The 23,457-nt window shown below is 41.8% G+C and overlaps 1 protein-coding gene across 1 annotated transcript; it reads right to left on the bottom strand.

Annotated features, from left to right (window-relative positions):
- Positions 1-305: 305 nt before the first annotated feature.
- On the bottom strand, positions 306-23,427 carry LOC136445067 (polycystin-1-like protein 2). The gene is made up of 29 exons (XM_066442921.1): positions 23,340-23,427; positions 22,868-22,897; positions 22,489-22,586; positions 21,477-21,571; positions 20,310-20,428; positions 19,596-19,710; positions 19,191-19,313; positions 14,022-14,283; positions 13,543-13,705; positions 11,651-11,797; positions 11,196-11,317; positions 10,816-10,938; positions 9,947-10,123; positions 9,311-9,436; positions 8,921-9,032; positions 8,571-8,674; positions 7,851-7,964; positions 7,156-7,296; positions 6,555-6,632; positions 6,100-6,315; positions 5,631-5,803; positions 5,146-5,258; positions 4,833-4,966; positions 4,364-4,609; positions 4,156-4,257; positions 3,819-3,997; positions 3,537-3,605; positions 3,222-3,329; positions 306-561 (listed from the first exon to the last, which is right to left on the bottom strand). The coding sequence occupies exons 1-29, from the start codon at positions 23,425-23,427 to the stop codon at positions 306-308; spliced, it is 3,933 nt and encodes a 1,310-aa protein (XP_066299018.1).
- Positions 23,428-23,457: the final 30 nt, after the last annotated feature.

Raw genomic sequence — 23,457 nt, forward strand, 5'->3', positions numbered from 1 at the left:
AACATACTTTTCTTCTGTGTATTTTCCGGACGCTGCTTGACGCTCCGGAAGATCCAAATGATGATGGCGTTGACAGGAAACACCACCGCGGCGCTTTGGAGACCGATGACAATCTGTAGAAGAAAACATCACAATATGTAGTGTCTATACCTAAAGATAAATGTACAATGTCATATAACGTATTCTCTTTGGTCTATGTTATATAGTCGCAAAATATAATCTGTATCTTCTATGTGGATGGCATTACCATTAAGAGATTAGAACCTTCTTCTACCTCTTTACGCACACGTTTAGAGGCAAATACATTATTGGATCGGTCGAAGATTCTCCCTTGACATTGTGGCTACCTGAGGCCAGGAAATAGGGATCTGCACATCAAACCCGAAGATGGTGACGGGTTCCGGCTGGGCGAAGTCGTCTCCTCGGCCGAAGAACATGATGTTTGCCAGCATGGTGCACATGATGATGGACAGGCAGCAGGAGACGCGCTGGGTGCGGGTGAAGGGGCTGCTGGCAGGGCGGCCGTACACAGAGTACCAGATGTGGCCGTCTCGCAGGTCCCTGTGGTCCAATTAGCCAATCAATCAATCATTCAATCAAATAATCAACTAGCATTATAATGCAGAAGTATAAAGCTGAAGAAAAAAACTATTATTATGCCAAATTTTTATCATGATACGTGCCACATTGTACATTGTACATTCTTAACTTTAAACCTGAATGAGGGTATCACAGATCTAGGAAAAATTCGATGCCTCAATAGACCCCTTTCCAAATACCGCGGCCATTTTGAATCCAGGGCGCGCGCACGTGATTCGAGCGCGGGAAAAGTCAACACCCGGTAAGACCAAGCCAGCGGTACGGCGCTCCCAGTAGAAACCAGCGTTGAGTCATCTTCGGCGGCGAGATGTTCTCCTTCTCGGTGAAATCCATCGATATATTTGCATGGCACAAGTAGATGATATTGTTGTGGACACTTGGACTAGATATCGGCCAGTAAAATTGTGAATTTCTGCTACTTTTCCACAGTTTCTGCCGGGATGTTGAACGTGGGCTACAGTGATAAAATGCTGATATGTTTACACCGCGTGCTTGTAATTTCCCTAATAATGTTAGCTAAAGTCGAGAAAAATCCCACAAAACATACACTTTTCGGATCATTTTAGCTTCGTTTAGGTATGAATATAACTCTTGAGCCTTTTGGCTGTCGTGACAATGCCAACATCATCTTGAAATTACGTTAGTTTGAGGGAGGGTTTTGTTTTCTGTGCAGCGTTACATCGACTTCGCTCAGCAATATTTGACATTTCCGTTGAATGCAATCCCACAAAAAAAACAAGACGTGAAAATATAGACTTAAGTTCAATGTCCTTTTGGGTACAAATTTGGCAGCATTCCGGCGGCTTTTTGACGATCTTTTCGGATGCCAAGAATTTAGGCTTGAGGACTCCAAGTACGCGAGTGAAGTTGTGTTTTCCATTCTATCTGACGTTTCTTTAAATCATTTTGCGCGGCAATATTTCAGATATCTGTTGGCCGGATGGAACCCAAAAAACGTTAAATAATATTGACTTGAGGACTGAAGGACCTCCGGCCGATATTTTTCCTTTTGTTGTGGGGTTTCATCCTGTGGAAATCTAAGATATTTCCGCAAAAAGTGATGTAATAAAACGCTCCAAAGAAAACACGCCCCCTGCTTCACTCACAAGTCGAGAAAAAACCCGTAAAGCATACACTTTTCGGGCTGGGATCCTTATAGCTACTTAGATAGAAATATACAGAATTTTACCGGTTGTGACTTCCCCTGGGAAAACGCGCGTTGAGAGGGGGTCGTGTTTCTGTCTAGCCTTTCTTTCTTTTCTGTCTAGCTTTTCCTTTCTCTCTTGTTACATCGCTCCGCAAGCGATATTTGACATTTCCGCTGAATGCAATCCCACAAAAAAAGACCTGAAAATGTAGGCTTGAGCTAAAGGTAATTTTTTGGGGGAATTTAGCAGAATTTCGGCGGCTTCTTTTGACGAGTTTTCTGAAATATCAAAACCTAAAGTACGTGAGTGAAGATGGAGTGTTTTCACTTTGCGCCGTAATATCTTAATTTTCGTCGGATGATATTACAGAAGCGTGAAAATATAGGCTTGAGGGCTTTGCGAGTATAAAAATTTGACGGAACTTCGGTGGCTCCTTTGACTTTGACGATATTTCAGTGCCAAGATTAGCTTGTTGAAGTTCGTGAGTGAAGCAGGGGGCGTGTTTTCTTTGTAGCGTTTCATTACATTACTTTTTGCGGAAATATTTTAGATTTCCACAGGATGAAACCCCACAACAAAAGGAAAAATATCGGCCGGAGGTCCTTCAGTCCTCAAGTCAATATTATTTAACGTTTTTTGGGTTCCATCCGGCCAACAGATATCTGAAATATTGCCGCGCAAAATGATTTAAAGAAACGTCAGATAGAATGGAAAACACACCTTCACTCACGTACTTAGAGTCCTCAAGCCTAAATACTTGGCATCCGAAAAGATCGTCAAAAAGCCGCCGGAATGCTGCCATATTTAAGGACATTGAACTCAAGCCTAGGCCTATATTTTCACGTTTTTTTTGTGTGTGGGATTGCATTCAGCGGAAATGTCAAATATTGCTGAGCGAAGTCGATGTAACGCTGCACAGAAAACACGACCCTCCCTCAAACTAACGTAATTTCAAGATGATGTTGGCATTGTCACGACAGCCAAAAGGCTCAAGAGTTATATTCATACCTAAACGAAGCTAAAATGATCCGAAAAGTGTATGTTTTGTGGGATTTTTCTCGACTTTAGCTAACATTATTAGGGAAATTACAAGCACGCGGTGTAAACATATCAGCATTTTATCACTGTAGCGCGCGTTCAACATCCCGGCAGAAACTGTGGAAAAGTAGCAGAAATTCACAATTTTACTGGCCGATATCTAGTCCAAGTGTCCACAACAATATCATCTACTTGTGCCATGCAAATATATCGATGGATTTCACCGAGGAGGAGAACATCTCGCCGCCGAAGATGACTCAACGCTGGTTTCTACTGGGAACGCCTTACCGCTGGCTTGGTCTTACCGGGTGTTGACTTTTCCCGCGCTCGAATCACGTGCGCGCGCCCTGGATTCAAAATGGCCGCGGTATTTGGAAAGGGGTCTATTCTCAACTTTGTGGGAAAGTATCACAGAACAATACAGGTCATATTTACTTGGCAGTTCTATCAGCGAACAGAGTGCTGAAGGCCACCAGCTGCTCGTCCTTAGCTGCAGGCAGCACGCGCTCAATTTGCTCATCGTCCTCGTCAAAGGCCAGCCACCTAGAATAAAGTATGTAAAATACTAAAATCATTGCAATCAATACATGGCACAGTGCATTGCTTCTAACACAACATCCAAATACTAAATCCTCTTTTCAATTGTGTCATACCGGTCTTAAATTGCTTGCAATTTGCTCATGGTACTCTCTAAGTGAATGTTTTGAATTTTAAACGTGCCCTTGATTTTCTATCATTGACGAAGCCTACCTGTTGCAGAGGAAGTAGTACTGGTGGTTTATATCCAGCAGATCGTCTACAATGACTTTCTCCAGAAACCTGTAAATGTGAGAGGCAAGACATTCGTTAGACAAACAAGTCAGTGTCTGACCTGTATTCATAACTACACGTTTAATCTTGTTCAGTCACCAGGAGGTGTTGCCCTTCCCGCTAGACCTGACCAGTGTCAAGACGTACTCAACGTGCTATGGCAGAAATGCCCTTACCGAATCCTCTAAGTGAAAAGCACTTGATTTCTAGAGATGGACTCACCAGGACGGCTCCTTCCCGGAGTTGTCGTGCCACACGCGCACGTGGGTGAGCCAGCCTGGGTCCGTCTCGGTGCACAGAACAAACCCGGCCATGTTTCCCTTCTCAAACATGGCGGAGTAGGGCTGGTGGAGGAGGAACGGGCCGCACTCCCTGGTCGCCCCGTGCAGCATGATGGACACCTACGATCAAATAAGATAGATGTCACAGAGCTGCAAGATGATAGACAAAATAAAAGTACAGAAATGTCTAGATGGAAGGGTTTGATATGTTTTAAAAGTGTAAAATACATAATGAAATTCTACTTCATAGAAATTGTTCAAGTAGAAATCGTCTTCACCTTTGCTGTTGTCCCTGCGTTTGCTCTCGGTCCAGTGAAGACCCTCAGGTAGTAGCGAGGTTTGGGACGTTTCGTGTCGTCGAAGATTGCTGCCGTGGTGGTCTGGGATAAAACAACATACATCCATAGGTCTCACCTTATTCTCTACAAAATACTTGATATTCATGACATTGAAGTGGACATTAAATTCTCATTCATGTTCAGTTACCTTCCCGAGATCCTTGGCATCATTTTTCCTTGTCCAGGGCACACACAATGCGATGTAGAAGGAGAACAGGACGCAGCACGTCATGATGCCGATGGGATTCTGTATCAGGTTCTTCAGCAGAAGGAAACCTTCCAGAGCGCGCTCAAAGTTGATCTCGTTTGGGGGAATCAGGCCCATCAGACCCGAGAACTTGGTCAGGTGGTCACAGCGGCAGTGGAGATGGGTCCTGCTCGTCAGAGGCCCAACCTGCGGAATTCAAGATGTCAAAAATGTGAATTTCATGCAGCCATAATTTTATTATCATTTTCATAAAATCACATAAGACGCGACGAGTACACGATGGTTATCCATGCCAATTACGGTGACTGATCATGTCTAGCACTTTATATGTGCTCCTTTTCGTGTACAGAACTTAAGCGTTCATTTGTTTACACTATTTCAAACGTACTCAAATTACAATGGCCTTTACCTCACAACCACTTCGGTCCCAGAAATGGTCCTTCTCGTTAAAGAACACGCATTCTACGGGTTCAACGAAGACTGCAAATGAGACTGTTAGACCGCCTCCCACATCAGTTCCTTCTGCACTTGTAGGCACAATTCCTGCCATGAAAAAAAGGTACGATGTCTAAAAGGACAGTGACGTTTTTATTTCGTCAATTCGTCACGGTAGGTTATAAAAGAGCGAAGCCTTCCTATCTACCACCCCAGTACCCTAATTATGTTCCAAAAAAGTTTCAAAGAAAGAAGAGCAACTATCACCAAAAGCATCAAGTTCTTACCGATGTACCAGTGGGTGTCATTGCTGTCCCAAATGTCCACGTCACCGAGACGCACTCGCCAGATGTACGGGTCTGACGTCACGGTGATGTTTTCATCCAGATCAAGAGAATAGCTGAGAGGAAAAGAAATCATTTTGACTTGCTTACAGTGTTCGTTGTTCGTTATAAACAATTTAACTTTATCTAAGTAAATGTTGCTAGGTAGTTCTAGTAGCAAAGCCCTGAAGAAGGTAGCTGACACAAGATGTTGGCAGGAAACAAGGGGTTAGTTGTGTTATACAAAGAAAACTCCAATATCCTACATATACATATGTATATATATGCTTAGCAACATAATGTCAACATTTAGGAATGTGTACCTGCATATGATATCTTCATTACGCCTTCTTTATCGAAACCTATGGTTATCATGGTGCCTCAAAAGTTAGAATCAACTCTTAAGAAAAATATCAATCTTTGATAGTACCATCCGGCATATAACATACCTCATGTTAGAAGGAATAGGAAGAGTGGTAGTCAGGTCGAACAGAGTCGCGTTGGGTTTGATGCCGTAGGCCAGGTACAGGGTAAAGGTTGGGGACACCAGAGGGTCCTTTGGGGCCAGGAAGATGAACGTGTCTGCCGGGTCGATGGAGCCGTTGTACTTGAAAGGGACGTACTGAAAGGAAAAGGGTATTTTATATTTATGTTGTAGATTGTAAAGCAGGTCTTGAAAAACTCAGTTTGCTGAGATCTTAACATGCAATCAAATTAAAACCGGTCAGTGTTTTGGCAGTACTTCTGATTCCTTTCTAAGAGCTGTGATGTCCGGAGCTACACTTTGCAACTACCATCCCCGTTGCACCACCGAAACGTTGGCAGGTCATTTTCCTTTAGTTGCATCTACGACAATACCCGTTTATTTAGTAATCTGAAACGGCAAAAGCAAAATATTCGACATAACAGCTTTTTTACCTGTATTGTCCCGCCTACTCCAACGTCATCAAACTCCTCAGCTGCCACAGACTGGTTGTGCCTCAGGATGGAAAACTCTATGGGCTCCTCCAGGCCAGAAATCCCCTTCCTTTCCATGGAGTCGCTAAAATGCAGCCCTCCTATTCCTATGCCTAAGTCTCTGTGGCTGATGTTGGTGGCATACTCAAAAGGGTTTCTCCAGCGGCTATGTAAAACCTATGAAGTTTAAAAATATGAGCATCAATCATGTGAAATAGTTTGTAAAATGTATAAAAGTATTGGAATGCAAAGATTTATACCATAGTTTGCATCTAGAAGTGTGTTTCTAAGTAAAAAATTCATCTTACTTATAACACGTTTCGCTATTGATGACCACATGTACATGTACATGACAACCACTGTCTCTATCTTTTCCCTGGATTGACATGAACATTGCTATTTTCTTATCATCTCACCTGCGTCCCATTGAAGACGCAGAACTCATCATTCGCTATTTCCTTGAGGTCTCTCTCTGTAATGCGACCCCTGATCCTCTATCGTCGTTGAAGTCAGATAGGATGAATGAATGAATGAATGAATGAATGAACAAATAGATAAATGAATGAATGGATGGATGTTGTTATCTACAATTCGAATATCGTCGCTTAAATTCACAAACCAGGATTAACTTATTCTAAAATATCCTGGTGTCGGTTTTATTTCAAAACTTAACTCAAGGCATTTCTAAATTATCAAATTCTAGCAGTTCTATATGTCAATGTATATGTTTGAATATCTTTATGTTACAAACAATTGACAATGAGTATTTTACGTGTTATTCTGTGGATTGGAATTGAGAGACATATAACGATGATATAAATTGTATTTTCAGTGATATAACTGTTGTGGGAGAGGGATTGAAGTGCTTTGTCACATGCGTGTTGACGGTTGCAGTTTTCCAATTATGAAAATGCAATGTTTCTACAGACTTCCCCCCTAAAGTTACAGAATCTGCTAGAGAAAGTGAATGTCTTTTTTGTGTTTGTACTTTTAGGGACAATGAAAGTTTTCGATTACCAGAACCGATCGTGCGTATGCCATCACAAAGACTGGTAATGGCGGAAGTCGGAACCAGGTTCCATCTTCAAAACTGGTGAAGTGGACGGTGTGATCTTTATTATTGAACCACGTGGGACAGTCAGTCCTGTTGACCACAACCTGCAGACCAGTAAAAGGAAAAACTGTGGCTGAAAGTGGCCGGTAAAAACTCGTGAATCTCGAGTGAAGAACTTCATTCAATAAAGTGAGCACCCTGGTCACCATACGGTCCAGCGAGCCTGGGCAGCATACCCCTCGGCTAGCAAGGAACCATCTACCGACTACGCCTTAAGGACTGCCCCGGGGAATTTCAGCCGACCTAGACAGATAGCTACAGGCCGGCTAATCAGAAATAACGTCTGTTAGAGAAAGGCCAATACTAGATGAGCTTGAACCGGTTAAGCACCCCAATGCCGAACCAGAAAGCTAGACATTAAGATTCTGGGAGGATTGTACCCTAAATGTGTATCGAAGAAGATCATTCCGTCAGATCTAAACTACAAAGATTATATGATCTACAAATAAGTTTACGCAGTACCAACATTAAGAGTCTTTGCAATAACACACGATGAGAAGGACGGCACTCATCTCTGTTTCTTTAGACCACACTTCATGTGTACTGTGTTGGCATGCCTTATTCTATTTCTTATCATCATGCTAGTTTGTACACCCACCTGAAAGTCCTCCGATGATATCATTGTCACGACTTCACGCGGTACTTTTCCCATCAGAATCTGGTTAGTGAGTTCATCAATGGCACGAAAAGCTATGGTCGTGGCGTTTCGATTCTGAAGAAGAACAAGAATCAAAATATTGTTTAGCGGAAACAATGGGAAGGTATAAGAACAACGGATAGTATCTTACATAGTCATGGTTGGAAGGTGAGGTCAAAATTGAGCTCCTTATTTATTGCTGTTGGGCCCTTTCCTATGTCCCAGCTTGCGAGGCAGATTATGGTTAGGACATAATCAGGAAACCAACATTCAGCGCTGACTTGGAACCCTAATGGTAGGAATTGGCTTCATTGCCGCAGAAGTGAGAAGACTGGGAACCAACTATGAAAAATCATAGAATACAACTCCGAGCAGAAACAGATAGAGGATAATTGTCGAAAATCTATGTTCCAGTGGGATCCTATATGGTTACATTTATATTTTACCCGACAACTTCCAGGTTTGACCATTTAACAGGCTTACGTCACAGTCACGTTAATACAAAGGAAAACATATATTCATCATCATCGGTATCGGTCGACTGTGGAACAGGCGACTGTGAGTTTCAACCAGTTTCTTCTGTATATTGCTCAAGTTTAAACCTTTATTGCTCAAGTATAGTATATATTCTTGTTACCCAAGACAATAAGATTATAAGTATGAATTGGTATAGCTTTCTACCTTGAGTAAAGTCGACTCCGTCGTATTCGCGTCTTCAGGTGGCCCGTTTCCGGTGTGTTTCCATCCAGCAACAACTTCAGAACTTTTAAAGACATTGAAGGCAGCTGGAAGATAAATAAAAATGACACACATACATAGAAATAACTTAACGTCCTAAGAGATTAAATGTTTTAACCAAGTTACTGGTGTTTGAAATACTGCTTTTTCTTAATTCGTCTTTCAAGACGACGTACCCAAAGGAAACGAAAACAATTTAATTTTTCAGGATTGGGGGTCGACGTATGTTGGCGATATCAAAATGTATTGAAAGACCACAATTTTGGAAAACGTGGACGCTCTATCTTGCTAACCTGTCATGATGATACCAGCAACTCTCTCGACTTTTTCCTGTGTCATATTTGTTGTGGTGACTTTTTGAGTCATGAACTTGGCCATGTGGAGGAGTTGCTTGGCTGCACTGACCTGTTGACCAAACGTAGAAGACGGCAATTGTGTTAGTAAATGGCGTGCTTGGTGAAGAGATGGGCAAGACTGCCCCAGTAGATCGAGAGTTCAAAGCCCGACTTGCGCACTGCTATTAAAGGTTGCGGTCGTTTGAAAGGGTGGTGGGTTCTTTAACATGATGGAGGTGTGACTCTACATAAATATGAGACTGACGGCGTGACGTCAACGTCCCTTCTACGGGTCTAACCCAACACTTATGACGAGATTGACGACGTCAAATCAGGTGAATTGTGTACCTGTCCGTCTGCCGTGACCTCGTCGTCATAGTGAGTGGCCTGAATGAGGGACTCGGAGGACTGGATGACGGATTCAACGTTCTCTATAGGAACTCTCCCAACGTTATAGATGATCGCCTGTCGTGCCTGTGGAGTTATTGTGAGCAAAAAGATGACTACCTTTTGATATATTACAGTATACAGTTGATTATATTCTTATATGTACGTCGATGATATTCGTACCAAATCAAAGAAGTGTAAATAGAACATCATTTCTTTATCTCAGATTCTGTATTTTGTTTTTTGTTTTTTTCTCTCCTCTTTTCTTGTAATCGCTCCTTAATTCTCTCTATCAAGTATATATCCAATCCTGTCTTTAGCGACCACTCAAGGAACCACCAAAAAGGCCACAATCCAGGTGGTTCTACTGCAGAAGGGTCACTACAATATGATCGACTTTAAAGACTGACACAAAATTTTCAAATGTGACGACAACTTTTAAACTGGCAGTTTGATGCCTCCAACGACACTGTCTTTTTAGTTAACGTGTATGTACACTTGACGTACCTCACACCAGTCAACAACACATTTGGTTCATTCTTACTCTAAAGTTAGTGACATTGAAAGAGCCATTCATTCTAAGACTGATACACTTACTTCCCTCCAGTCCACCACTCCATAAGCTCCTTCTGAGCGGATGTTGTTGAGAGTTGCCGCTATGATGGTACTTAAGTGCACGGCCTCCATTTTGTTTCCCCAGCGGATGGCGGTCTCCACTTCAGCGTTGGTGGCGTCGATAGCGGTGAGCAGCTCTTCAAAAGGAGGCAGCCGAACCTGTTATAAGTATGCATACATATCAAAACTACATGAAGAACGGTAAGATGAAGACTCATCTAAGTTTGGGACCGAATTATTGCAGCCATTTGGTAGAAGACTACCAAGATGTTGGTTGGTAGAAATTACATTGTTGTCTACAAGAGAATAATACTATGTTCAGCTATAGTGTTGTAAAATCTTCGGATATCATTCTTTAACAGTTTTGCAATGGTCCGCATTTCTCATTATCCTCATTATTATAAAAAACGTCATCTTCAACATCAACAAATCTTCATCATCATTATCTTTATGCGCTGCAAGTTCTTATAATTCTGACAATAGCCAGAGAATGGCACCAGTCATTGCCCCGCATCCACAACATCATCTAATTGCATCAAGAAATCTCAAATTCAATACTTTAAGAAAAGAACAAGTAGGTCCTGGTTAGAAACGTATGAATAGCAAAAAAAAATGCATTAGTAGAAAAAAATTATTTGCTAAAGGCATAGCTAGACTCATATAGTTTAATTTACATTGCGAATTTTGTTGCATATACGATGACTTGACATATAATTTCCATGGCAGAAAATCTACCTCAGTGTCAAAGGCAAATCTAGACTCTTAGTGTAATCTCTTAAATTCATGGTGTATTTACATTGCGGAGTTTGTTCCATATCTGGTGATTTGATTTATCGTAATATCGCCCTTACCGTCAGCTCCAGTTCACTAGTCTTTGTCGTTCCCTCCTGGTCGGACATCTCCACCAGAATGAAGACCTTGTAGTCATCAGACGCCAGACCGGACGGCAGCTTGAATGGAAGTGGCGATGGCGACTGTTTCAAACAAAGCACGGAAATATAAAGATTCAATTAGAATAATTCCATACGACAGGGATGCTTTAATTTTGAATCAACCATACTTTGTATGGGCCATTACGTCGTAACATGCCTATTTGTATCAATTACAATTATTTAAACAGCTTTTTATTGGCAATCAGTGCTTAAAACCACGAGAACTCGTATTGGATGAGATATTTACATGATGAGTAAGTTTCACACGATCATTGTGCTACAAGCATTCCTACACTCACCATTCCGTGCTGCAGTAAGTTGTAATGTCCTGACTCGGAGTCAGTCGAGAGGGTGCTGACTGAAGCTGTGGCTCTGGTTCTGTAGTAGAACTCATACCGAATCGCTCCGACACCTTCAAAGTCTAGCGAAAAAAAATAGAAACGATCTTTTTAATAAGTGCGAAGGGATCTTAAAAGTGCTCTAGGAGTGGCTTTCCTCAAACAGTCCATCCAAGAGGACGTCACTAACCGAAGCTTTCTACTCATTTTCGACTGTTCGTGAGTCCCTGTGAGAAAATGTGTGTACAGTGCCTTTCCCAAGAGCACATCATAATTCTAACCCAGAACTTCTAGACCACCTGGCCACCTATACAACCTTGCCACCTATATACCAAGAACAAGAGATGCAAAACCTTTCTAATTGTTTAAAAGTTTGTGAAAAAGGATGTAGGGTCTGCGGAAAGAAGTTAACATACCTAAGCAGCCCAAGTCGAATCTGGTGGTCAGGGCGATCCCATCCGTCGGGCTTACGGTACAGAGGTTGGAGACTTCCCGGCATTCACAGCCCTCTCCGGTCCATGACGTGTCCAGCTCGCTGTACGGCTGTGTTCGGTTGCACTCGACTGTCGGGGTGGTGATAAACATTTAGTACAAGGTTACAATGTCTAACACTTTAACAAGTCTAACACGCGTACGATAGATATCTATGGAGTCTCCAGGTCATTCCTATTGATAGGGCAAAGTAAAGCTACTAACTTTAATGTCATATCTATGTCAGGGTTTTCTTGAAACATGAATGAATGAATGAATGAATGAATGAATGAATGAACTTTATTGCTCAATAATATTAATCGCACATGGTTCAATGTATGTCATCAAATCAACAATACTAAAAGCTAAACTATCCTACAATTCTAAGTACAAAATATCATCGAAACCAGTATATGGGTTACAATATAGTCATGTATGGGTAATCCTGTCTCGCTTTTGCAATGATTTATGGAGGAATTGACCTATGTAGATGGAAATAGGAGTCGGACATGACAACAGTACATGGAAAATATCGCTCTGTGTACCAGATAGGGTGAAGTTTGTCTTAGTAGTAATTGTCTGTAACATCGCATCACTCTCTTTACTATAAGATGGACAATTCATCACAAAATGAAATGCATTTGCAATATTTTCATTACATGTAGGACACAATCTCTGAGTGGCTGGTGTGTTGTGATGTCGGCCCTTTTCAATTTCTAAGCAATATGCACTGATTCTCAGTTTTGTTATGCTAGTTGCAAACAGTTTATTATGAATTCATGTGAAATATTTTTCCATGCCAAAGTGCTTTTTGATTTTAGAATAGGTGTGGAGTTTACTAGAATTTCTAAGTTGTTCCCTCCAGCCAGAGAGAAATGTGTCTTTCAGACGTTGTTTGAATATGTTTCCAAAATGGTTGGCATTAACTGCGGGGTTAAGCCAAACATTTTGGAACCCATGTCTACATAATATGTCCTGAACGTGAGTAGCCCAGTCATGTTCTTCTTCGACTGAAGTGTCGTATGCTTTTTTAACAATCCTGTCATTAGGTGAATTCTTCAATCTTAGCCAGTATTTGATCAACTGTGTCTGACTGTCAATGACTAATGGGAATACTCCTAATTCACCCCTTACGGCGGCATTTATAGAACTTTTCGGAACACGGAGTAAAATTTTGCAAAAATTTAAAAGTACATATTCCAAGTCAGGAATTTCATAGGAGATTTTTGGTTGATCTAGTGTAACATTCTGATTCCTTAATAGGGTGTCTGACTGGTTTATCACGTTCAGTTTGTCACTATACTTCTTGAAACGTACAACAACAGGGAGAGTACAGGTAGACGAGGGGTCTAATATCTTTCCTAGGCGACTTACTCTCAGTATATCAACATCCGACCGAAACAAGAGATGGGAGGAGAGGGGCGATTGGGGGTGGTGCAGGCTCCTAGGCACCTTTGACCCGCTACTGGAGTCACATGTCTAAAATAGTGGGTCATTTGACGTGAGAAAAGCCGAAGAACCAGCTGTGAGTTCACTTAGTCTGAGTCTTCGTGCTGCAGCTGAACGTCCCTAATCGTCTTGTTTCATCATCATCATCATCAGTCGACAAGCTTTCGTTAAGACGCGGTTATACCGCCCTTTTTGCGGAGTGACATCCCCTTTCGTTGGCTGTCATACAAGACGGGAATGCGCCAGTTCTCCCGTCCGCCTTGTTTAGCACCATCGTATTTCAAGGTTTGCTACGTTGACAAGAACGTTGACCGGGAAAACTGACTAGAAACTAACTCAGGCTAAATTCCAACCACACTACCTTACAATTTTCAAACGCAGCCCTTACCTGAGGACAGAGGTACTGATATGTCGGCAGCACAGACGGGTTCACGCGCGTTCTCAGGCGGGCCCTGGATGAAAAACTTCCACTCTGCATAGCTGCAGTTTCCGGCGGTGCAGAGAACACCGTTTGTCAGGATGTCCAGGCGTAAGATGTACTCTCCTGGAACCTGAGAGAAACGTAATGCGTAAGCATCAAAATCATGACATCATACCATGAGTGGTAAACAAAACTAGTTCAGCAGCGTTTGAATGGTTACCTGTATTAGGAAATTTGGGATCATTGAAATATATATCAACGCGACTATATATATATATATATATATATATTTCATTGTTCTGACCTCACACTAGGTAACACACTAGGTAACAGACATGATAGAAGGTGAGCACTAGTTATACACACTGCTTGATAGCTACTGTATATGATGAAGATATATAGAGAGAGAGATAGATAGATATATGATGACATAAAGCAGCACTTACAGTGAATATATGGTCTTTAATGATCAGTTCTTCTTGCTCCCTGCCCGTCAGAGTGTCGTTCCCCCAGTCAATGCCGCTGAACCCCTCCGGAAACTGTTTCAGGCTCCAGTAGAAGGAGTGCTCCGGTCCCATCAAGGCGAGGTTCGGTCTCAGCCCCTCCTCTTTGAACCATCTGTTGTAGCGTGCCCAGCACTCCGTCCACAGCCTCAGCCGCTCGTGACTCTTGGTGGCCAGGTAGTTGCAGTTGTCTTCACGGCTACAGCTAACACCCAGGATCATAACAGTCAAAACAATTCACCATTGTCATTTTTATAAACGTTTACATAACATCACTCTAGCTATAGATAATTACCAAGCCTACGACCACGGAATACTGCTTCAGCACCTAGCCGTTCGTGGCACGCCCTCGAAGATGTTAGCCTGGATTAACAGCTATTTGTCTGGCAGAGCACAAGGTGACCGTGTGATCGCCAACAATCAGTGCAGCAGCTGGCGAAACGTCACTTCTGGAGTGATCACCAATGACAGGAAAGAAGAAACTGGAAGGACATTACGTAACCACAACCATCTTTCACTGCCGAAATGTAGAACTGAGAGACTTAAAAGATCTTTTCTGTACCAAGCAACGCTGCTCCACAACAAATCTCTTTAAGCCTTAATGTCGCACACCTCCAGATAGATTACAAGCACTCGTATTATCTGTACTGTACTGTACTGTACTGTACTGTACTGTACTGTACTATAATATGTATTTTATAATTGTATTGCTGATCTCTTGAAAATTATGAACATTTTAAATCAATTTTGTGCAAATTAGCTATAATTCAGACTGTTATCTTGAATGTCTGCAAAATGCTAATAAAGATCTTTTGACTTTGACTACATCTGAGTGTTCTAACACCAATGATCTAGCACCGATGATCATAAGAGTCAATCAAATTCTCAATTGTCATGTGTATGTACATCAACATAAGATCACTCTAGCTATAGATAGCCACCAAGGCTACAACGGCGTGCTCTGACATCAGTAATTACAATAAAATCTGCCTATGTCTGTCATGTGTCTGTACAATATCTTTACATATCTAAATTCACTGCCCTAACTATATTCATCATCGATTATGCCTCTTTGACAGTCTTGTTAATTTGAATATACCTATGTTAGAAATTAATACTTTATCTGATAATGCTCTTGTATATCTTTTACTTAATGGATCTCCTTTGTTATCTTCAAATTTCAATGCGCAAATCTTAGCCGTAGCTCAATTGTATATATCACATACTAAGCGTTTCCATAATTAAGCTAATATTTGTTTTGTTGTACATATGTACTACTGTTTCTTTTACACCTCGGTTCCTGTATTGTTCCCGTACCATACTTCGCCACATGTTTTGTATCTGTGTTTAGTGATGCCGCTTAGATAAGCGTGTTTGCTTGAGTGTGGCATCACTATGTATTGTCTTTTTTTGATGTTGGAATAAAAAAATTTAAAAAAATAAAAATTCAATGAGAGTGCTGTTACCTTATCATGCAGGTGGGGTATCCTGGGTGAATCAGAGTCAGTTCTTGCTCGTACGGTAGCCAGACACGTTCTGTCGCCTGGGGATACTCAGCTCTCAGGATGAAGGTCCCTGATGTGGCTTTCACGGGAGAGTTATTATCGACGCGACCGCTGTCATATGTACCGCTCCCATGATCTATTACTGCAAATACCTGGCCGCAGCCTCTTCCTAAAGATGAATATTGAAGTTTTCTTGCAAGTTCATGCCCGTGGGCTAATTGTAAATACATTGTAGAAACATAGGGGAAACATACATGTGTCAGTAAACTGTGACTGACTTTGTTGTAACAATAGGCTACTATATACTAACTACGACTGTTGGCTATATCTAGACAAGCTGGGTTTGACTTCTTTTTTGTAGGCAATGGAAGATTAAATTAAAAAAAAGAGACAATACCTATGTCTACTTTTGTTCCTTGTTCTGAAGTGACGATGGATCTTCTTGAATCCAAGCGTACACAGAGTCAAAGAAGTAAGATCGATAGAATTAATTAGCCTCAAAAGCAGGATCTCTTGGCCTTTTGGGGGCTTTTAATACACTTTTGCTGATGACTTCTTTTTGTGCTGGGTCGTCTATGCAGACAGCCCGTAACCATTTGGCCCTGCTATGGAGGCTAATAATCTATTAGCGCACATCCACTAGAAATAGAAAAGGGCAGATATAAAAAGCTGCCTGCTCACGAGAGAATGTGTAAGTTTTGTACAATGAACGCAGTGGAAAATGAAATACATTTTATTTGCCAATGTCCTCTATATGACGCCGAAAGAAACGAATTATATAAAACAGCTTCCGTTAATTCCCCTAGGTTTCACCATTTGACTAACTTACAAAAATCAATCTTACTACTAAAATCAACCAACCCACTTACGATACAAAACGTGGGTCTCTTCATTTTCCACTGCCTTCAAAAAAGAAGTCAAACCCAACCATAGTCAACCTTAGTTAACAAAGAACTTTCATTGTAGCCTAGATAACTATGTCGATTCCCATGTATTTCCATGTACTTGTTTGTCTGCAATTAGCCTTCGGGCATGAACTTGCAATAAAGTTATTATAATCGGTAGCAATGCATGATATACTGGTGGTTACCAGTCAATAATCAATAAATGAATAAATGAATAGAACTACATGTATACCGTCTGGGCGGCGACAGGTCCATCTCCATTTATGATCTAAATAAAGGCGTCGGGATCCGCTACGTGTGCCAGATAAGTATTCCTCAGGTTGTGCATCTGGGTCGAGAATTACCGCATCACAGCTGTCAGGTGCGGGGGTGTCCATCAGATAGCCGCCACTCTGAGACCTTGACGGCAGGAAAACACGCGACCAGTGCTCTTTTTTTATTGCATTTCACAAAATGAAACAAAAACACATAATACAAACAGAGCTAGAGGAAATACAAAGTTCAGGAAAAATATAAACATAAGCCACGTATCCAAAATCGCGGGGTCATCTGGGGGCAACAAAGATGGTGATGCTGATGATGAAATTAGATTGGTGTGGCTCACCTCCTGGACCCTCCAAGGATTAAGATGTTGATAGGAGATAGTTTGATCTCAATCCAGGTAGTTAGCGATGTCACGGTTACGCCACCCCTATGCGTTACGGAGATGCACATCCGGATGCTGTATTTGCCTGCGCGCAGTGTGGTGCCGGGAATCAGGATCACGTTGTCATGGTACTTAATGTGACTGTTCCAGTAAGCATGAAGAAAAAGGGACAAAAGCACAAAAACAATTACATTAATAAAAAGGGTACTATTGCTATTTCCCCACGTGGAACGCTAGTTGGTACTTCTAATCTTTTTTTTAAATTATGGCTTAGAGACAGACATTGTAAAATAGGCTACAACTCCGCAGCTCTGCACGATCCCAACAGCCCACTGGAACCAAACGATATGTAACCAGTGTCATCTAATCGGTGACTAAGTTAAAGGAATGAACTGTAGACGTGATGAACAACGTATGCCATTTTATGTGAATATTTACCTTCGCCGAGAAGGTTATGCAGAGGGTAGCGTTTGTCTGTTTGTCTGTTTGTCTGTTTGTCTGTTTGTCTGTTTGTAGTGGACCATCATAACTCAAGAACGCCTGGATGGATTGTCTTGGTATTTGGTATGTTGGTAGGTTTTGATGAGACCTAAAAAAGATGAGATTTTGGGCCCCCTAGCGGCTTCTTACGGTACTGCAGCGGAACTTCCTGTTTTGATATCTCGTGTTCTGGACATGCTATGGAACTGATTTTTGAGTGGTAGATAGCTCTTTGGACAGAGTATAAGTGGTGTGGGTTTGGGCCCCCTAGCGGCTTTTTTGGAACTGCAGGAGCAGGTTTTGCGTCTGACTTTGAAAGGGAATAACTCAAGAAGGGCTTGATGGATGGTAATGATTTTTGGTAGGTAGATAGCTTGAGTGATGATGTACATGATTAGACACCTCTTATGCAAATCAGTATCTAATTTGCATACTTAATGAGGAAAGTTTATACATCCGCCAAATTCCATGATAGGACTCTGAAACATGTGACATATGTAACTGAGGAAGAGAGGAATATTAATTGATATGAACTATGCAAATGAAGACCTCATTTGCATAATTAATGAGGAAATACTATAACAAGATGGGCTTGATGGATGGTCATTATTTTTGGTATGTAGATAGCTTGTGTGATGCTTAGTATGATTGGACAATTGTTATGCAAATCAGATTCTTATTTGCATAATTAATGAGGCAAATTTAAAAATCCGCTTTGTTCCATGATATCACTATTCAAATTGTAACTGAGGAAGAGAGGAATGTTTATAGATAGAAAATATGCTAATGTGGGCTAATTTGCATACTTAATGAGTAACTTCTCTAATTCCACACTGGCAAATGACGGCAATTTCATACATTCAATACTTTTTTTTGGCATCGGGACGTTATGTGAATGTAAACATCGTTGAATCAAATTATGCTAATAAGGGCCTCGTTTGCATAATTAATGAAAAATATTAGCATAACCTTCTTTGTTGAGCTCATAATTTGTTAAGCTCATACTTTGGACATGTTATATTTTAAGACAATCAACTGGTATGATTTATAATTGACGAGAAACACTCCTAATACATCAGTCATAAAGGTTAAAATCATTTGGCGAAGGTATGAGGTCGTGGAACTCTAGTTGTGTATATCATCTGTTTAAAACGAGCTAGAAATATCTTACATGTATGTACTGCCGTACGGCTTATGTACGCTCTGCCTGAATATCGCACTGTTGTGCCCTTGTTGTCGTCTTGCATTGCGTTTTCTTTGGATATACTGCTTGTATCGAGCTTAAGACGATTTTATCCAGTTGGTTAATGTTGGTACTTTTGTAAATCTGACCCTAGTTCGGTCATGAAGTTGACTGCCACTGTCAGTTCCTGTAAGTTTTCCAATAAACCATTCTAGGTACATCATCATCGTACATGGGATTATTCTCCAAGCAGTCTCAGGCTTCGATCGAGAGGGGTAGTTTTGTCCGGGATTTCTAACGTAAGAAATCCCGGACAAAACTACCCCTCTCGATCGAAGCCTCTGCTTGGAGAATAACATGGGATCACATGTGCAGTTTATCAAGAGAACGTACTTTTCATAGATTCCTATCATGGTCAGTTCAGGGGGTACATCTGGATCCCGGCGATTTTCCTCTTCCCGAACTTTCCACCTGTAGGTGATGTTGTAGTCTCCAGGACAGTCCAGGTCAACGATACTACATATTAGGAACAAGATTGTAACATTTGTTGTCCAGTGGCGTTGTAGATTATTTTGCAAACTAGTCTACAACCACCAGATTTGATTTAAATAGGCAGTCGTAAGCCAAATGTGTTGGTTGGAAGATCAGTTTTTACATGTTGTATGGTGTAATGATGTGGACATTTCCTCCTAAATACTGCAATACTAATGAGGACCATTCAACTAACTAAGTTAAGAAATTACAAGAAAATCTACTTTCGACATTACTCTAATGTTAAATAATGGATATTTGACATACCTTCCATATGTAGAGAAATCCCCAGCTCCCAAGAGTTGAAACGGTTTCTCGTAAGGTCGACTCCCTGTGTCCAGAACAACCGTGGGGAAACATGGAGAACCCGGGGCGTCAGTTTCTGCATGAACGATGACATGTCACCAGGTAAATGATATAAAAAATATGTAATGTTTTCGGAAAACAAATATAAAAATCTATTTATATATTTATATATATATACTTACTTGTTGTTGATGCTACGTTTCTTGTCCTATTTCGGGTATCCAACACTAAGTTTTTATATCATTTTGCTTACGTTGATTCTGATCATCTATCACATGCATGTCTGGGGGGTCCTCCGAGGAAACATTGAAAACCGACTTTATAGACGATATGTCTTGATGCTTAAGTTATACATCACAGAGAGATAACCTGTAAAGACCCCCTCTCACTGGACCCCCGGCACGCTGGCGGCGTCGCTGCGTCCTGAACTGCGTCCTACATTGGATTTGTGTTACCCTTTACTTTATAATGGGAATATCATTCAAAACGTACAAGTATTACCAAAAAGACAAAGAAACACACAAAGCTTAAAAAGATCCGTTTTTTTTTGTCGATGAAATTCGTTGAGTTTTTTTTTCAATTCGATCGGCCGCAGCGACGCCGTCAGCGTGCCGCGGGTCCAGTGAGAGGGGGGCTCGACCAAAGAAAGGTTGTTGTTTTAACATATGAACTCACCTAAGTCGAATTCACATCCAAAGTTGTAAAGGTCCTGGCACGAAGCAACAGCTACGGAATAATGTCCAACCGAACATCTCCTGGTGGGATCATCCTCAGACGCTACAGTTATTCCCCACCTGTTGATAAAAGATGAAGTCCACTTTATTGTAGATTGTAGTTTATATAGCAATGATAGAAATATTATTTTTGATTATGTTATGGGAACGTTTCCACACTTTCAATGTCTAGAAGTTAGAAATGTATTTACCTCATGCGTTTTGACCATACTCACATTAAATAAATTCATCTCAACGTATATTTCTAACATCACAAAGAGACGAGAAGAAGCCGACCATTGTATTAGTGTAGTTTTAGAACCAACGTTTTAGATAAGTATTAGAAGTCCTGTCAGTGTCATTATATGTAATTTGCTAAGACTTTTGTATATGTAGGGCATGAATGTGCAATAAAGGTTATCGATAAAGGAGAGTGATGACGTCATTAAGGGCCCTGCCATTTTGTCTTCTGAAGGGATCAAGACAGTAAATCAAGGTATTGTAGGAAATTTTTAACAATACGCCGGATTCAATCGGAGCGCAATCCTGAAAACAACGACAGTTGGCTGATATTGCTTGATTAATCGGGCGCCCGCCCTAGCCCAGAAATAACCACTGGGAGTCCCATGGGGCTCGCCCCAAAGTTAGAGCATTGACTGTAGAGTGAGTGATGGCCCCCTGTCCCAACTTCACACCCTCCTCAGCAGGCCCGACTCGCTCGGTACATTACCTCCCGCATCGGCCCTGCTATTCCAAACCGGTATTCTGGCTTCTGGCGACGTCAGCACCAAAACAGCTTTCAGTCAATCAGAGGCTTTGCACAAGCTCATCTTGTTCAAAACCGCAAAGGTCGCAGGGAAGCTATCAGCCAATCAGGTTACGTCTTACATCGCTACTTTTGGTTCAAAACAAAATAACTGCTGTTTGTGCCAAATAAGGCTAGCTCATTAATTATTCATGAGCAATTGTCAGTAACGTCGCCAGAAGCCAGAATACCGGCTTGGAATTGCAGGGCCGATGCGGGTAACGTACCGATCGAGTGGGGCCTGCTAAGGAGGTTGCAACTTCAGAGCCCGACAGGGGCTATATCTCTGCGTCCCCCTTTAGAAGAGTAACTGAGGTATATTACCCGCTGCGGAATGACATCTCCGTTCCGTCGGAATGCCTCCACACAGAAGATGCACCCGCGTCTCCTCTGATGTCCAGCCAACAAGGGAACCGTCTCTACACAAAAACAATCGGCGTATTAAATTTTCGGCAATGCTGTTTTTTTTATAGTTCCGATTTTCTGACTGATGCGATCAGAAATAGGACGTCGCTATTTCAATTCTAGTCCAAATGTGGTGGATTTTTCGGGGGGGGGGGAGAAATACATTCAGATGCCCTTCCCATTCTTTGACTAATGATTGTGTATTTACCATGCGAGTTAACAAAATGTGACAACAACTTTATACCTCGGGCAATGTTTGAAACAGCCACGAAGACATTTTTATCTGATTACTATATATGCTTCGGTATGCTTCCAAAATCAGTTACCAAAGCAAGCTATTTCAACATTTTTTTCTGAATTTTAAAAGACCTCTTTTTAGCTCTTACTCGCTTTCGTTGACTGGTGTAAATATAGAATACAACACGGGGTATTCCGTATCACCCGAGGTACCAGCCCGAACGCGGGTAGGATCGCCCGACGGTCTGAGGGCGATCCGACCCGCGGGAGGGCTGGGACCGAGGGTGAAACGGAATACAACGTGTTGTATTTTATTTATGTCATGCCCACCGGAGAAAACACACATTTCAATGCGGAATGCGCCAGAAGTTGAGGGAGTTTCTGTCCTCGAACAAAAAACTGCAACAACATGGATTCCAACCTCCGAATCCGGTATTTGAATTCACGACGACGCGCTCGAAATGCATTCTAGATATTCTATGAAAGCCCGTCACGGTGATACAACTCCCGAACCCTATGTGATACGGATAGTTATCACACGGTCCGGAACACCCGTATCAGGCCCAGGCATGACATAAACGGGAATACAGTATAAGCTAAATGGGTACCGGTACTCAACGGAAGTCATAAGAAAAGTGTAGGCTTTGAAGTAACTATAGTATCGGGAGTTTGGCAGCCGGCCCCCCAGACTGGCACAGGTGGACGCAGCCTGGTCGAACGTCACTTCGGCGTCGTCCACAACGGTGTAGTACTTGTCTCCCACCACCACCCTCGCATCGCACGCGTCTCGCTCTGCAGAAACAACAAGGTATCTGTCACGCAAAAATCATGACCATAGCACATCCAGGTCAAAAGATGCAAAAACGAATTGTTCATTTCTCCAGTAATGCTCCTTGGAAGATTTTGACAAAACCGCCCCAGCAGTTCTAGAGCTGGCGGCTAGGGTCTCCAAACCTACACTACTTCTTCCTTACATCACAAGCTATCTACCACCAAACAATCAAGACCATAGCACGTCCAGGTCAAAAGAGCTTTTTTAATGGAAGTTCTGCTAAAGTACCAAGGTCACATACCATCGACCTTATCCTCTGTCTTCTCAAAACCTGCTCACATATCAAATATAATCGTAACCTATTCATGGGCACTTGAGTTATGCTGACCACAAAAACCCGGAATCACGAACACACAGCCACACACAGACATAAACACACACACACACACACACACACACACACACACACACACACACACACACACACACACACACACACACACACACACACACACTCTCAAACATACTCACTCCTTTATTAACACATCACCGCTGGCATTCAGCTGCCACATGTGACATTTTCCGTTTTCATCGACACTTTTTAGATTCTGGGATAAATCTAGCTTGCAAAATTCATCTAAGATCGAAGGGCATATAGTTTTTGACTATCTTTTCCGCTGACGCAGCAGAACACGAGAACACGATGTGATGCTATTTCATTTACTACGCGGCAAAATAAACCCAGTTTCAGGTAAGCTTTACACCCAGCTTACCGTAATCCATTAGTTCACCCGCACACGGGCCCGTGTAAATGATGTAAGCTCCCAGGAGGATCAACAAGCGCCGGAACGACCTCCCCATGGCGCTCTCCTGTCTCACTCACTCACTCTC

This window comes from Branchiostoma lanceolatum, chromosome 11 (genome assembly GCF_035083965.1).
Source record: "Branchiostoma lanceolatum isolate klBraLanc5 chromosome 11, klBraLanc5.hap2, whole genome shotgun sequence".
Taxonomy (NCBI): Eukaryota; Metazoa; Chordata; class Leptocardii; order Amphioxiformes; family Branchiostomatidae; genus Branchiostoma; species Branchiostoma lanceolatum.